Source organism: Aquila chrysaetos, chromosome 1 (assembly GCF_900496995.4).
Source record: "Aquila chrysaetos chrysaetos chromosome 1, bAquChr1.4, whole genome shotgun sequence".
Lineage (NCBI taxonomy): Eukaryota > Metazoa > Chordata > Aves > Accipitriformes > Accipitridae > Aquila > Aquila chrysaetos.
The window spans coordinates 65614003-65627949 of NC_044004.1; the positions used below are offsets into that span (position 1 = coordinate 65614003).

Sequence of the window (13947 nt, forward strand, 5' to 3'; positions counted from 1 at the left end):
GAAATGTGTATGCAGCCTAATGGAGTTGGGGGAGCTCCTGTTTCTCTAGAGGGCACAGACCTGTTTGCCGTACAGCAAAGCAAAGACTTCTTGGGCAGCAAAGTCTGAAACTGGAGCAGGGTGAGAAGCCAGTGCTCTGGGGAGGCTTTCTCAGCTGTGAGCAGAAGGGTGCTGGGAAAACCTCACCAGCATTGCCATCAGGGTTATCTCTGTTAAAACCAGAATATGACTTGTTAATACCAGTACTGGAGAGGCTGAAATACAAATGATAATTGTGAGCCAGGCTGCTGTGTTTATACATGGCTGAATTGTGTAAATGGCACGAATAATCCCTCACCCACAAAAAACAATGGGAAAGCCTGTGCATAATTTAATTCTTAGAGTTACGGATTGGGGGTGTATTTAGCACTCATCAGTGTGACTTTATGTAAATGGCTTTAACAAACAGAATAACCCCAATTCAGGAGGAATAACTGCCTTTGGCCAAATGCAAACTGTTAAGCTCAGTAGTATCTGGAGTTGGTCCTTCAGTCTGTTTTGTGTAGAGGGTTAAAGTAGACAATGGTCTGTTTTAGCTTTAAAAATCCACAAATCCTCACCCTCTGGTATGTATCATCTGTACACTGTGGTAATTGACTGTTTTAGTCTGTCCACTTACAAATTCAGGCCTGGTGGAGTTGTTGGCTTTCCAGGAAAGATCATCCGGGTATTGACCTGGACCCCCTGGATAGCCCAAGCAGCTGTTCCAACATGTAACAAGGGAGTGCACAGGCTTGCTTTCACTCCTGTTAATTGCTGTGCAGGGATGGGATAGGGAAGAAGAGCAGCCCAGGCAGATGGGCTAATTGTCGGCAGGCCATATCATGGTGAAACAGGAACAGCCCTGCTGTCTTAAGCTTCAATTTGCAGTGTCTGTGTAGCTTTAGTGCCAATGAAGGTACAAGTGCCAGAGTTTCTATAGTGCTTCCTTCAGGGATCGGGTGCCATAATAAATGCTTTTCAGCAGCCTGCTGAGGGCACAGAGTTATCTGTTGACAGCCTGCCTCCTTAGAGCTGCGATTTCCAGTCTGTCTTAGCCCATCTGCCTCTGCCCTGTTACTGCCCTGCTGCCTGAGGTGAGACCAACACAGCTCCAGCAAGCAGTTGTACTTCCTCATTTTGTCTGATCAATTGCTTAGATGAGATTTAGTCTGCGTTTCAACATCAGTTATTTTGGGTATAGCAGATCAAGTTTCTCCATACAGAACGGATGTTGCTTCCCAAAATTGCTTGTCATCCTCTGTGTTCACATTTTCCATGGGTGAGGAGAAGTCATTTGACTTCTTTGTGATAAACAAGACTCAGTGAGCAAAACAGCAGTTCTGGCTTGTTATTTATTGACTGGTAATATTCTTCCTAACGCAAAAAGCCCTGATGCTGCATATGTTCCTCAAGAGTTAGTTGCCCCATCAGCTGCCCCTTCTTACTGTTTGCTTCAGAGCCCGCTGATTAACCCAGTTTCTTAGGCTTTCCTTTCTTCTAGTTAGTGTATAGCTGCAGTTTGCTTCCTGCTTTGCATCCATATGTCAACCACAGTTTGCCATTTATTCTGCCAAATTTATAGCTACATGCTCAACCAATAATCTGTCTAAGTAGCCAGTATGAATTACGTGCAAAATGTTATTTCCTAAATCTGGATGTGATTATCTCTCAACTGTGTATTTCCAAAAAAAGCACCTCCCTTCCAAAGAGAGCTGGTAAGCAATGAAGGAGAGCAGGGGCTTACCAAAAGTGTTTGTGCTGCTGTGTTCCCATACCTAGCAGGCTGTCTGTCCTCCTGGCTAGCCAAGCTCAGTGTGCCTCTGGGCAGTTCCCTTGTATCGCAGGCTGCTGGGCTCCTGGTCCTCGGTGCTGGGCAGGGTCAGGGACTGGCTGGTCCAAGGAGGTGACAAATCCGGGCAGTAAGGGCACCTGCCGCATGCGTATGAGCTGCCAGTTCAGCAGATAGTACACAGGTACTCTACAAAACACAATATTTTTGCATTCCAGTCCTGCCAAAAGGGAGGCCAAGAAGGAAAAGAAAACTGACTGAACAAGAGAGGAGCTGAGGGGGGGGGGGTGGGGGAGAGGTACCTTTCTAATGAAAAGAAACCTTTTTACATTTTTCCAGACACTTGTATTATCCATCATCTGATGGTATCAATTCATCCTATTTACTTGAAAAACTACAATTAAGAAAATTAACATCTCTTTTGACTTGCTGGTGGTAATACTTCTCAGGTGTGAGTTACTACTTTCCATTCCATCAACCTCCCTGCCCATTTTTAAAAATTGGAAGGATTAATGCAATTTTAATACGCAAAACAAGGAGAAATTGCTGGGTCTGAGTGATGTTCTCTATTGGCACGTTGATTGCTTGTTGTACAAGAGGTGGCAACCCCAATACCAATTAAGATGAAATATCCTGACATGCAGATGTCTGGCCTTTCCAAGCCAGAACCAAAATGATCCATTGCTTCAGTGAAGCCTGGTTCCTGCAGAGCTCCTGCCTGGATGGGCTTCGAGGGAAAACAGCCTCATCACCTCCAAGCCTGAGCAAGCTGTAGGGAATCTTTCCATGACTCAGTCGAGACGGCAGAGGCCTTGACCCTGCCTGCTGGTTTTTGGTTCCCCCACAAAATCAAATCAGCTTCTCGGCCAAACAACTTCCTCCCCAAATCCTCCTTTCATTTCCCTTCATCAGGCCCACAGATGGGTTTTTCCTCCCACTCCACCGGCAGGGGCTCCACACCCTGGCACACAGTGCCTGGGAGATGTTTGCTTTCACACTGACTCAAGTTCTGCATCCGTCCCACCTCAGACCACAGCAGCCCTAGACTGAGTTAAGAAAACTGCTCACAAACAAAACTTGAAGCCACGTGAAATCGGAAGGGTTTCTGGTGTGTAGCCCAGCCTGGGTCTGAGGTCAGGTTTACTGACAGGGTCACAACCTGTCCTAGCAGTCCTGCACTGCTTGTACAGCACATGCTTCACCTTCCCCAGACCTTCTAGAGATAGAAAAGTCAGGTCAGGCTGCAGATGCCTTGTGTACAGATAACCACAGATATGCAGGGTGCAATCTTGCATTGTGTAATGCCTGGCACCTCTCCAAATTATCTGTTTTGTACTGCCCCTTCCAGGAGGTGGTCAGAAAGTATGCCTTGTAAAAGGTTTGTCTCTGCGATTGATAGAAACCGTTTTTGGACTCTCTGCTCCTCACGCTGTAAGCCTTGTGTGGTTGTGTGTGGAAACGTGATGTGAGCTCAACATGGTATATGTGGAATGCAAAATCAAGGCTGCTATGTGATAAGGATTACCAGGGCACAGTTAGGACTCTCTCTCTGTTGTGTAGTATAGGGTTGCAGTGCTCATCTCAGTTATGCACAGAAGCAGCGTTCGGGTGACTGCGGAGGAGGAGTTGGCCCATCATCTTCCCTGTCCACCTCTTCTCTGTCATGCTGTGCTGTAATCTGTTCTGTTTCTTGCAGTGAGGAGGCAGCTCTTTGTGCTTTGCCAGCAGACCCTAGTGAAGATGCGAGTGGAGGGGTGCTGAGTGTGCAGAATCTGCCAAAAGTCCCTGCACTAGGTGGAACAGGCATCTTGTGACTTTCCATCAGTTTCACAATGCAGAGCAAGAAGATGCTGTTCTTTCCATTCTCATTCTGCATATTCAGATGTTTCCATTAGTGTCCTTTCTCATTGGGAGGAGAAAATTTTGCAGTAGGATAGGAAACAGGGAACTGAGATAGCAGGGGAGAGAGAGGCAAACAACTTGTCACAAAATTTTTGCAATGTTTGTCCAAAAAGCAATCTTTTGTGAAGCTATTTCCTACCATCAAATTCCCCTCAGTACTCAGACTGTTAGCCCTGAGCTGGCAAACTGATGGTTACTTTCTTATGAGCATATAGAGGATTTAAGCACACACACCTTGTGTGCTTTCCTCCATCCAGAAGTGTTATCTCTGCAGTGGTGTTCAGGCTTCAGAACCAGCATCTTAAGAGAGCAGACTGAGCTCAGCTCCCATTGAGATGCTGAAAGTCTCATCCTCCTGTTCTCAAAACAATTGCTTTTTGAGGGTTACATACATCATAAAATGGCACAGTCATTAAAATATGATGTACACCATATATACTTTCACTGCTTGATTTTGTTTCTAATAGTAGTTCAGACTAGTATTGTGTTTATTAATTTTTCCAACTGAAACAAATTTAATTCTTTTTCTGTCAATTCAGAGCTGAAACGCAGCCACAAAACCAGCACTGGAATATCTGGTGTTTTACTCTTCACACTGGTAACTACCATGACCTGAAAAGAACAATGTTTCTGTGCTGGTTTAATTCCTGCTGCTGCTCCATGGACTTCAGTATTAAAATACATGAATTTCAACAGAAAAAAAAATCTGGAAAATTTGTTTTTTTCTAGCTGATTGTAAAAGTCAAGGGAGGAAATGCCAGTAGGGCTCCATTTTAGGAAGCTGGACTGTATTTATGCTGTAGTAGGAGCAGCCACTCAGCTCTGTGAAAGCTGAGATCTGACTGAGACTGTTCAGCTTCCAGGATTTGTGGGCCACAGCTGTATGGCAGTTTCTCAAATATTAATTTTTTTTCTTCAGTTTCCAAAGCTGTTCCTAAAAAGGCATTTGAAAATGTGAACAGGTAGCAACTAGTCTCAGAAGTCAGTGACAAGTGAGTGGGCTCTTTTTATGCAGAGGGAGATAAGGACAGACCAAAAGACGGTGCTATCTGTCAAACACTGGCACTTTCTAATACGCTGACTGCTTACGGTGGGGTTGTTTCCCAGAAAGTCTCTGTTCTGTCCCCATCAATCACCTACTGCAGCTCTAGGTTGGTGTTGTGCCTAGTTCTGCAACCCCCCCAGGAGTGGCTAAGACTCACTCTGGGAAAGTAAGATACCATAACCCCCTTCATTGCCTGAATGAGGGTTAAATAGAGCTCACCTTGCCAACTAGTCATCTTAGCTGCATTGCAGATCAGAAGTGGCAGGGAGGCTGGAAGGTCATGGACCCCACATTGTTCTGAACTGCCCTGTCACCCCACAAGAGGTTTTGCTTGGGAGAAACTTGCTGCTGCTTGTTTGATTGCTGCTCTGTTTTGGAAATGCTCTAAGTGGTTCAAAGCAAAAGATACAGAGTTGTGCTGCACACAGCATGCGTTATTGGGGTGCCCTGCTTACAGGTAAGAAGCAAACCTCTGTTCAAATTTCTTTACTGAATGGATCTGATACCCATATCCCTTCTGCATACCAAGTACTCTCCTAAGCCTGGACACAAATGCCGTGGTGGTCTGTGTAGTCTATTTAAGAGGCAGAAGGTGTTTTGAAGCCTACCAACTGCTGAATGTAAGCTTTTCCCCACTTTTGAAGCTTTAATTGGGAAAATTTAAGGGCTTTGGGGGATATATTATATTGGCTGACATGATGAGTTTCCAAGGTACTTTTCAGGAGTATTTTATGGTAGCAATGCAAGAAAGTTTTGGTTTTCATCTGTTTTTCACAGAAACCACTGTTTACTAAGTCTGCTTTTCTTTGGGACATTCTAGTTGTAAAGCAGTTGCTTCTAAGAACACTGCCAAGCTGGGGTTTCTTGGGGCTTTTACTTGATAGCACTCTTAACGCTGCTGAAGAAATTAATCTCTCTCTCCCAGTCTTAGTTTTTGCCACCTAGAAGATGCTGCTCTGTTCTCCCCAAGACTTAACAAATCTAAACAAAAGCCAGCTTCCCTGAAAGACTGGGCATTACAGATCACTACAGGCAGGCTGGGTATCGCTGGGCATCGAGCTGATGTCTCAGCTCAGGATCTTAGGTATGTGTTGGAGGTTGCACAGGGAGGCACTGATAGCACTTCTCGATGACATGAAATGGCAGCCTAACCACATGTTCCTAACGCAGCCCAAGATGGAAGAAATTGTGTTTGACAGGATAGCCAAGTACAAAATGTCATTGAAGTGCAAAAAATTACAGCCTGTCACTGTCATGCTCTGCACAGACCCTGACAGCTCTTGAAAGCTGAAATCATGTATCCTCCCACTTGTACAAATTCAAGCAAATTGCTTCTGCTCTGCCACCACCAGCCAAGTGCTCTCTCCAGAATTAAGCATTTTAATGTGGGAAGTGAAAATGGTGAAAGTTCCCCCCTTTCTGCCCTGCTTGTTCCTTATCTCTGAGAGGATGAGAAGCACTACCTCCTACCAAGGCAAAGGATTTCTCAGCTAGACAAAATGATTTGCAGGATGAATAACCACATAATGACAGGCATGAGACAAGTGCTATATTTACTACAGCTCTGTATGGGCTGATCTTGCATAAAATGAAGCCATTTAGTAATAACAGTCACTTCATGTCCTGCAAAACATCACTGTTTTTCCTTAGTTCTTACAAAATCAACCATATAGCTTTGGCAATGGTACTCAGAAATGCTGCACGCTGTTTGCCAAAAACAACTCCCTGGGGGGGTCACATACCATCTCTGCTGGGAGACAAGTGTTCCAGGTACTTGCAAAACATTTGCCTTGAGAAGCCACAGTGATAACTGACCTGTACAGGAAGGTCTTTAACAAACTGCGGGAAGATTGTGTTTCTAATGGCTCTGGGCTGCTCCATCAGCATGACTGATAACTGCTGCTGAACTTGGTGAAACAGGTTGTTTACAAATCCCAACATAATATGTATTTTCCTGAAAGTCTGATAGACAGTAATATGCGATTATACAGATTGCGGGTGCTGGAAGGTTCTTGTTTTGGCCAGACAACAGCTCTAGGGTATCTTTCAGTATAATGTTATTTTTCAGTTCTGTGTTTCTTGTTGAATGGTTGGTAGAGAAAGTAGGTTTTTGCAGACTTAAAATTTGATCCAATGTGTGGATAGGAGAGCAGGACGCAGCATACCCAGTCCCACATTCAGCAGTATGAGCCACTGAGCTTCTCTCTGTCTCAGTTTCTCGCTCTGTCAGATGGAAAGTTTCTCGCTCTGTCAGATGGAAGTAGGTTTTTCTTACCAGTCAGGGGAGCTGCAAGTCACACTGCTCATTTGTATTGGTGTTTGGGATCAAAGGTACTCAGCTACCTAAGCACCTGGTTTGGGGTTCCCTGGAGTCAACAACAGCGGCCTTTTGAAGCAGTCCTAGTTACTACGTAATAGTGATGTATTATAATCTGGGTATATCAGCTACTACATAATGCTCTAATAGCACCCACTCACAGCTTGAGTCCTGCACCTGCATTCAAGGGCTTCAATAAACTGTCTGGTTTCCAGAAGCACTGAGCTGCAAATATGATGGGAGGTGATATAAGCTATCTAAACCTGCAGAAGATCATACTGCTGAAATCCTAGTTACTGAAGGCTTTTTTGCTTGAAAAGTCTTTCCTGAGTTAGTAAATAATAATGGTCACATAGCTACAAAAATAAAAGCTAGGATAGTCCTCATTCAGGTGGATGCACACATGGGTTTATAGACATGCAGAACTATTAATGATATACTATCTTTTTATCCAATTCTTCTCCTAGGATATTAGAATAGTCTATTAAGCACACTAAGTTAAACTTCTCACTGTTGCTGATCTCAGCTCAAAAATATAATTAGATAGGTCTGTGTGATGATGTGATGGGCAGTTGCTGAGCTAACTTGGGTATGTTTCTCATGGTGTTTCTAAACATGCCACAGAACTGTTAGTAAGCACAGGATAATTGGTAACATGGGCTGGGACAACAGGGTGTCTATTTCATTGCTGCTTGACTAAGGACACATCAAACAATAGCTGGGTATTATAAATGAGGACAAAGATAACCACTTTGAAACAGTTATAAATATTCTGCCTTCTAAAAGGGCTGTTTGGAATATTTTTCTGTTTTTGAATGACACCTCGTTGTCATTTTAAAGAAACACTGAATGGAAGAGGGTCTGAGAGTCTTACAGCACATCACAGATGACGCAGCATCTATCCAAAGCTATGGCTGTCCAAGCGAGGCACTGCCAGAATAGATCTGTTGCCCATCAGCAGGGCCGATGTGCTGCTCTGTAGCAGACATGGAATTTCATCCCATGGTGTCCCTTGCTTCCCAATGCTAGTCATGGCACTCCTCATAGTGGAGCTATAGCTGCTATATTTTTTTCCTATTTCTTTTTTTAGCTTGAAAAATTTCTAGCATCTGCTCCCTGAAAAGGGTTCTGGAGCAGGTTTGGTGCAGCATACAGCTGTAGCAGGTAACTCAACTGAACCACCTAAGAGAGTGAATGAAACAAGAAAGGACCCAGAAGGGATACAAAAGAATAGAAAAGGAGTGAGAATTTCTGATAATGGTGCACAAAGCCTTTTTAACTAGACTATCAGTGGCTCTTGTATACCTTTACAAACAAGTTTCTGGATGCAGAATGCCTATTGAGACACACTAATTTTTTTTTTTTTTTTTTACCTAGGTCAGACCAAGAAGGCAAACAGCCATATTCTGCACCCTGTCTTTGCAATTCCCATTACAATATGTGTACACTGGAGAGTAAATCTATAACTTTGTGGAAGCATTAAGACCTTTTGGGGGATTTTTATGTTCAGATCTCTTTCTGCACACATTACATATTCCTACCCCCTATGCAACAGGGCATGAAAGGTTTCTGGGAAACTGGGCACTGCCTTTCCACAAAAGGAGGACAGACGTGCCCTGAAGTCCTCCTACATGATACCAAATGCTGTGCATTCAACAAACCTGCTGGTTAATGATCTTGCCCATAAGTAATGTTTTAACCATAGAGTAGCTTTTGTTTGCTTCAGAAGCCACAAAGCCAAAGAGGAAGTGTAGGAGAATGTGGGCAGGACGGTGGCCAGGAGCCTCATGACTTCATCTTTTTCCGCCACATGGGGATTGGTGGCCGTGCCTGGGACAAGGTTTAAATTCCCCGAGGTCGGAGATGTCGGGCAGTCAGGGGATGAGGAGAGAAAGCCAAATCTGCTGATAGCCAACTGGCTGGAGCTGCTGCTGGGATCACTAAGAGCGCTCTTGTCGCAGTTGACTCCTTTAGCACCAGAGAAGGTAATATTTTGCTTTTTTACCTGACGTGCCATTCTGTCTGCAGCTTTAGTCAAGGAAGTGTTGGGCAGGAGATCTTTAAAAACTGCTTCACCGGACAGGGACATTTGATGTTTCTCTGTGGAAAAAGGTGTGCTTTTATAGCAGCAATGCTGCTTTAGTGATGCAAGTTATTATACATAGTCACAATTTTAAACCTGTGTGCTGATAGGTGTCGGGAGGAGGTTACTGAAAACGCTGCCACTGAATCAAGTGCTGGAAACTCAAAGCTGGTACTTGAACACAGAAAGCTTCCTCCATCGTGTAACCACTGCCTGGCAGTGTCCCTGTTTTTCCTGGCAGGCTTGCAGTTTGTGCTGCACACTACTGAATGGATGGGACACACACTGTAACACTGTACAGAGAGTTACATTCTCTGTAACTCTTGAAATTGCAATACCTCTAATAGTGTCCTGCTTCAGGGCCAGCCTTACTAATGTATTTTAAATGTGCCCTTACTAGCCTTTCTTTTCTGCTATGATTTACTAAAGTTTTAAATGCCTCTTGTTCATCAGTAAATCGGTTTAATTTCTCAGGAATGTTCCTTATCCTGGGAATTGGTCTGTCAGCACCAAAATTTACTGTAGCTTAGCACTCTCCTAATTTCAGCAGGAATCACTCATTTATTAAATTTCTAAAACAGCAATGTGGGCAGATATTTTACTTCATCTCTCACTTGGAAACACAGGTTATTCTGTTCAAACTTCCTGAGGGGGGAATAAAGGTCTATCAATAAGAGCAGTTTATGTTCATATAAACTGAGTTTACTCACAGCGACTCCAGTTAATAACCCCAAAAACTAGTTTTAAAATAACTGAAAAGATAATCCAAGCTGAGTTTGTCTTGTCCTGTCTCTTCTGACAAAATGTTAAATGAAGGAAGATAAACCAAAGCTAGTCTTTATAGCACTTTGTTTTTCACAAAAAACAAAAACTTTTCCTTTGCCAGTGCAAGTCAGTAGATGACAGAAGGAGTCTGCTCACCTTCTCAGTGCAGCTACTCTCACCACTGCTCAGCACTTCTCAGTACCTGGTTTTAAAATTCTTGTAGCTTTTGAGTTACAAAACAAGATGGGTGTGGGGTGGTGGTGGAGGACAGAAGAAAAAGATTGGCATGGGCAGAATGAATCCTTAGCAGAGAGCTGGTCTTGGCACAGTGAAGGACACCAGGAGAAAGAAAAAGTCTATGGCATTTTTGTGGTATTTTACCTTGTTGACTCACTGTTCCAAAATATTTTCTAGGTAAAAAATCACAATGAAGGCGGCAGTTCTGTGTTTATGCCTTATCAGCATCACCGCTGCATGGCCAGTGAGTAAATCACAAATGCGTATCAATAATCACTTGCATATTTTCTTTGCATATTAGCAAGAAATTAATGCTGACAAATGCTTTTTCTCTTTTCTCCCTTCAAGATGAGCAAATACAAGCAGCATGCCATTTCTGCCAGCTCTGAAGAAAAATATGTAAGCTCCTTTTGTCTTTCTATTCATTTTCTTTAATAAATGCTTTTTGATTTTTTTTTCCTCTAATACACATTGTCTGATACTTGTTTTATGATTGTAGCTGCTTGCAGAATGTGTCCTCACCTGGTTATGAGCAAGTTTCTCAGGCAGCCAAAGCAGAGCGCCATGGATGTCAGTATACTTTTGCCATGTTAGGCGTCCTGGTTGTGGACTTCCGTTAGTTGCATCTCTGGACTAGCACTGTAAACTTCTTTTCTAAATGAAAAATGTGTAAGCTGCCAGTTAAAAAGAGAAAAGGACTGTAGCATGGCACAACTACTATAATCTACATTCATTAGTGTGGATCAGATGACAATATTTGGCACTGAAAGAGCATTTCAATCCAATTCCCATGATTTTTTTGAGTGGTAAGAGTGAACTGTATTAGTCTTGTATATAGCTATTTGATTTATACTCCATCGCCAGCTACCACCCATGTAAAATAAATTGTTTGCTCTGAGAATCAGCTACTGCATTTAGTTTAGAGTCTTCATGATGTGGGAGATAAATCACTCTTGGGAAAAGGACCTGAGAATTAGCAGAATGATGGTTGTTAGATATAACTGCAAATTTCACTCAATAAAAACCAGCTGGAGAAATTGATCTGAAATTCCCCAGGCTCTGCCAGTGGGAGAGGCACATCTTCTGTATTATATTGTTTGGGTATAATGTTCATCTGTGATCACGGCTTATTCTGAGTCCTCTTCCTACTGCAATGAATTGCTGAGGACACATGCTGTACAAAGGGAGTATGTATTGCAGATGCCACATCTGCGTGCAAACAAAGGTTGTGATGCAGGCAGCTTTGCCTACTCCTGTATGCGCCTTTGTGGATTAAATCCCCCCCCTTTTTTTTTCTCTTGAAGGATCCCAGGGGCCATCATTCACACAGATACCACCACCACCACCACATGAATTCTCAGTCTTGGGAGAGTCTGCAGCACACACAGAATGACCTCATGTCACCTCAGCAGGTATGGGCAACTAACGGGAATAGAAAGCACAGCACCTTTCAATGGCAAGATTTGCAAGTTAGGATTAAGTGCTTAAAGAACAGTCAACATGCTGATCAGCTCTGCTGTATATGCTTTAGTGTGCTAATAGTGTGCTAATTTTATTCTATGTTGTTTTCAGACTCTTTACTCTTCAGACGAAAGCGTGGATGTCCCAGTACAACCGGTAAGTGTTTTGAACAGCAAAATGTCAGTTGAGTGCTGCGGGGCAGCCAGTGTGTAGCAGCACTTATTTTCCTCAATCAAAAGCTTCAGGCAGGGTGAGGCGAGTTCAGAGCAATTAGCGCACATAGCTCCTCAACAGTGCATAAGCCCTGGGTGAGCAGGACAGATACCCATCTGCACATCTCATATATATGTTCACTTCCCTGATGCATAATAAATGTTTTTCAGCACTTTCCTGATGTGTCAAGCAAGAGCCATGAAGATGTGGATGATGACAATGATGATAATGATTCCAATGACACGGATGAATCTGATGAGGTTGTCACGAGTTTTCCCACAGACATTCCAGTAACTGTACCCTTCCCTCCTTTCCCTTTCACCCGAGGAGACAATGCCGGCAGAGGTGACAGCGTGGCCTACAGGGTGAGGGCAAAAGCCACAGTGGTGGAGTCTAGCAAACTCCGCAAAGCTGCGAAAAAGGTAAATAGCTCTGAGCAATGGTACTGAGGTTTTTGGAAAAGGGTAGGGAACTTGAAAATGGACATGTTATTTTATGGGAGTCAGTTTTGAAAAGGATTGGTAAGAGGAAAGTAGGCATAAGTGAAGGAATGCATCTCCTTTCTCTGGATACCCCAAACTAGGGGTTATTGATGGCTGTTGATGTGCCGAGGCAGGAGTGTTGCCTGCTGCTGCTAGCTGTGCAACACTGCAATTTGCACTATCATGATATACTTGCACACATGAAATGCGAGGCCAGGATAAAACTTCAGTTTCTCGTAATGTGAAATGTTCATGTAACTCCATAAAAGACCACCATGTCTCCAGGCAGAGATGTATCATGCAGGCTTTGAGTGTCCCCGCAGCCTATGCAGCTTGCTTTGGTGCAGTACGGCAACACCTGTTGCAAGATCAGTTTCTCAGGAGTGACAGTGGCTCTTTCTTATTTTGCTTTCTAACACAGCTCATTGTGTATGATGCCAGTGAGGAGGATGAGAGTGCCCTGGATGCGGACAGCCAGCAAACGGGGCTCTCCCGGGAGGATCCTGCTGCCCACCACTCCCTGGGGAAGCACGCCATCAGCAGGGAATGGGCTGACAAGAGCCACGGGCAGGACAGCAGCGAGCTGGACAGCAAGCAGCATGACCGGAGCATGGAAAACGACAGCCGGCAGAAATTCGATAGCCACGAGGCGGAAGGAGATGATAGCAAGGCTGGTGTCAGAGGGGATAGCTACCAGACCATGGAAAGCAGGGAGAGCCAGGTCCGCGTTTCAGCTGAGATCCCCGATGATAACAGCAATCAAACGTTGGAGAGTGCTGAGGATGCTCGAGATCATCACAGCATTGAAAATAACGAAGTCACTCTTTAAAGGGAGACAAATGTAATGTTTCCCTTCTTTTTCAATTCCTACCTAAGGGGAGGGGGGAGTAGCTTCATTTCGGGTAACCGTTTGTAAGTGTAGAGCGCGTGGTGACTTTTGGGGTTTGGGGCAGCTTCTTTACCCGGTGGCCTCCCCTTGGCTGCCAGCAGTGCCAGCCCTCCACACTGCACATTGCACCGGCCTCACACGATGCCGTCGGCAGAGGTGCGGGGAAGCGAGATGAACACTATCGGACACACAGAGCGAGCGTTACCTCCCTGGCATGCTGCTCTCTGTACTGCCAGCCTGTATTTTGCTGTAACCAGATTTAAATAAAAACCACAAAACCCTGTACCTGTGGGCTCCATTACTGTTTGCTGGTTTGGGGCAGGGGGGAGCTTTCTGGCTGCTTCAGGAGCTTTAACATCTCTCCTTCTAAAAATTGTGTGAAATAGCTGTTCCCCCGCAATTTATTAAGGGGGTAAAACCCCTCCGCGGGGCCTCCTTCCACCGGTACCGAGGGAGAGCGGCGAGCTGGCCTGAAACGCCCGGCGCCGGCCACTGCACCGCTACTACAGAGGCGCCGCAGGGCTTCCCGCCTTACGGCTCGGCTCGGGGCTTCACGCCTTGCCGGGTGGGGGCGGGGGGGGGAAGGCACTGGCCGGGAGCGCGGCCCTAAGGGCCGCACCCCTCTCTCAGGGCACGGGGAGGGAAGGAAGCCCCGGCCGCCGCTCCCGCTGGGAGGCAGGGCAACTACATCTCCCTCCGTACCCCGGGCTTTCCGGGCCGGCGCCGGAGGGCGGGGAAGGGGC

At 44.9% G+C, this 13947-nt stretch overlaps 1 protein-coding gene across 2 annotated transcripts; it reads left to right on the top strand.

The window, feature by feature from the left end:
- Nucleotides 1-8904: 8904 nt before the first annotated feature.
- Nucleotides 8905-13487, top strand: SPP1 (secreted phosphoprotein 1). Of its 2 annotated transcripts, none has more exons than XM_030017412.2 (7): nucleotides 8905-9059; nucleotides 10337-10411; nucleotides 10516-10558; nucleotides 11464-11571; nucleotides 11732-11776; nucleotides 12004-12255; nucleotides 12737-13487. In XM_030017412.2, the coding sequence occupies exons 2-7, from the start codon at nucleotides 10350-10352 to the stop codon at nucleotides 13142-13144; spliced, it is 918 nt and encodes a 305-aa protein (XP_029873272.1). In that variant the 5' UTR covers nucleotides 8905-9059; nucleotides 10337-10349; the 3' UTR covers nucleotides 13145-13487. The 2 variants fall into 2 exon arrangements, with proteins under 2 accessions (XP_029873272.1, XP_029873283.1); XM_030017423.2 differs by having other exon boundaries at nucleotides 8929-9059; nucleotides 10337-10414; nucleotides 10519-10558.
- Nucleotides 13488-13947: the final 460 nt, after the last annotated feature.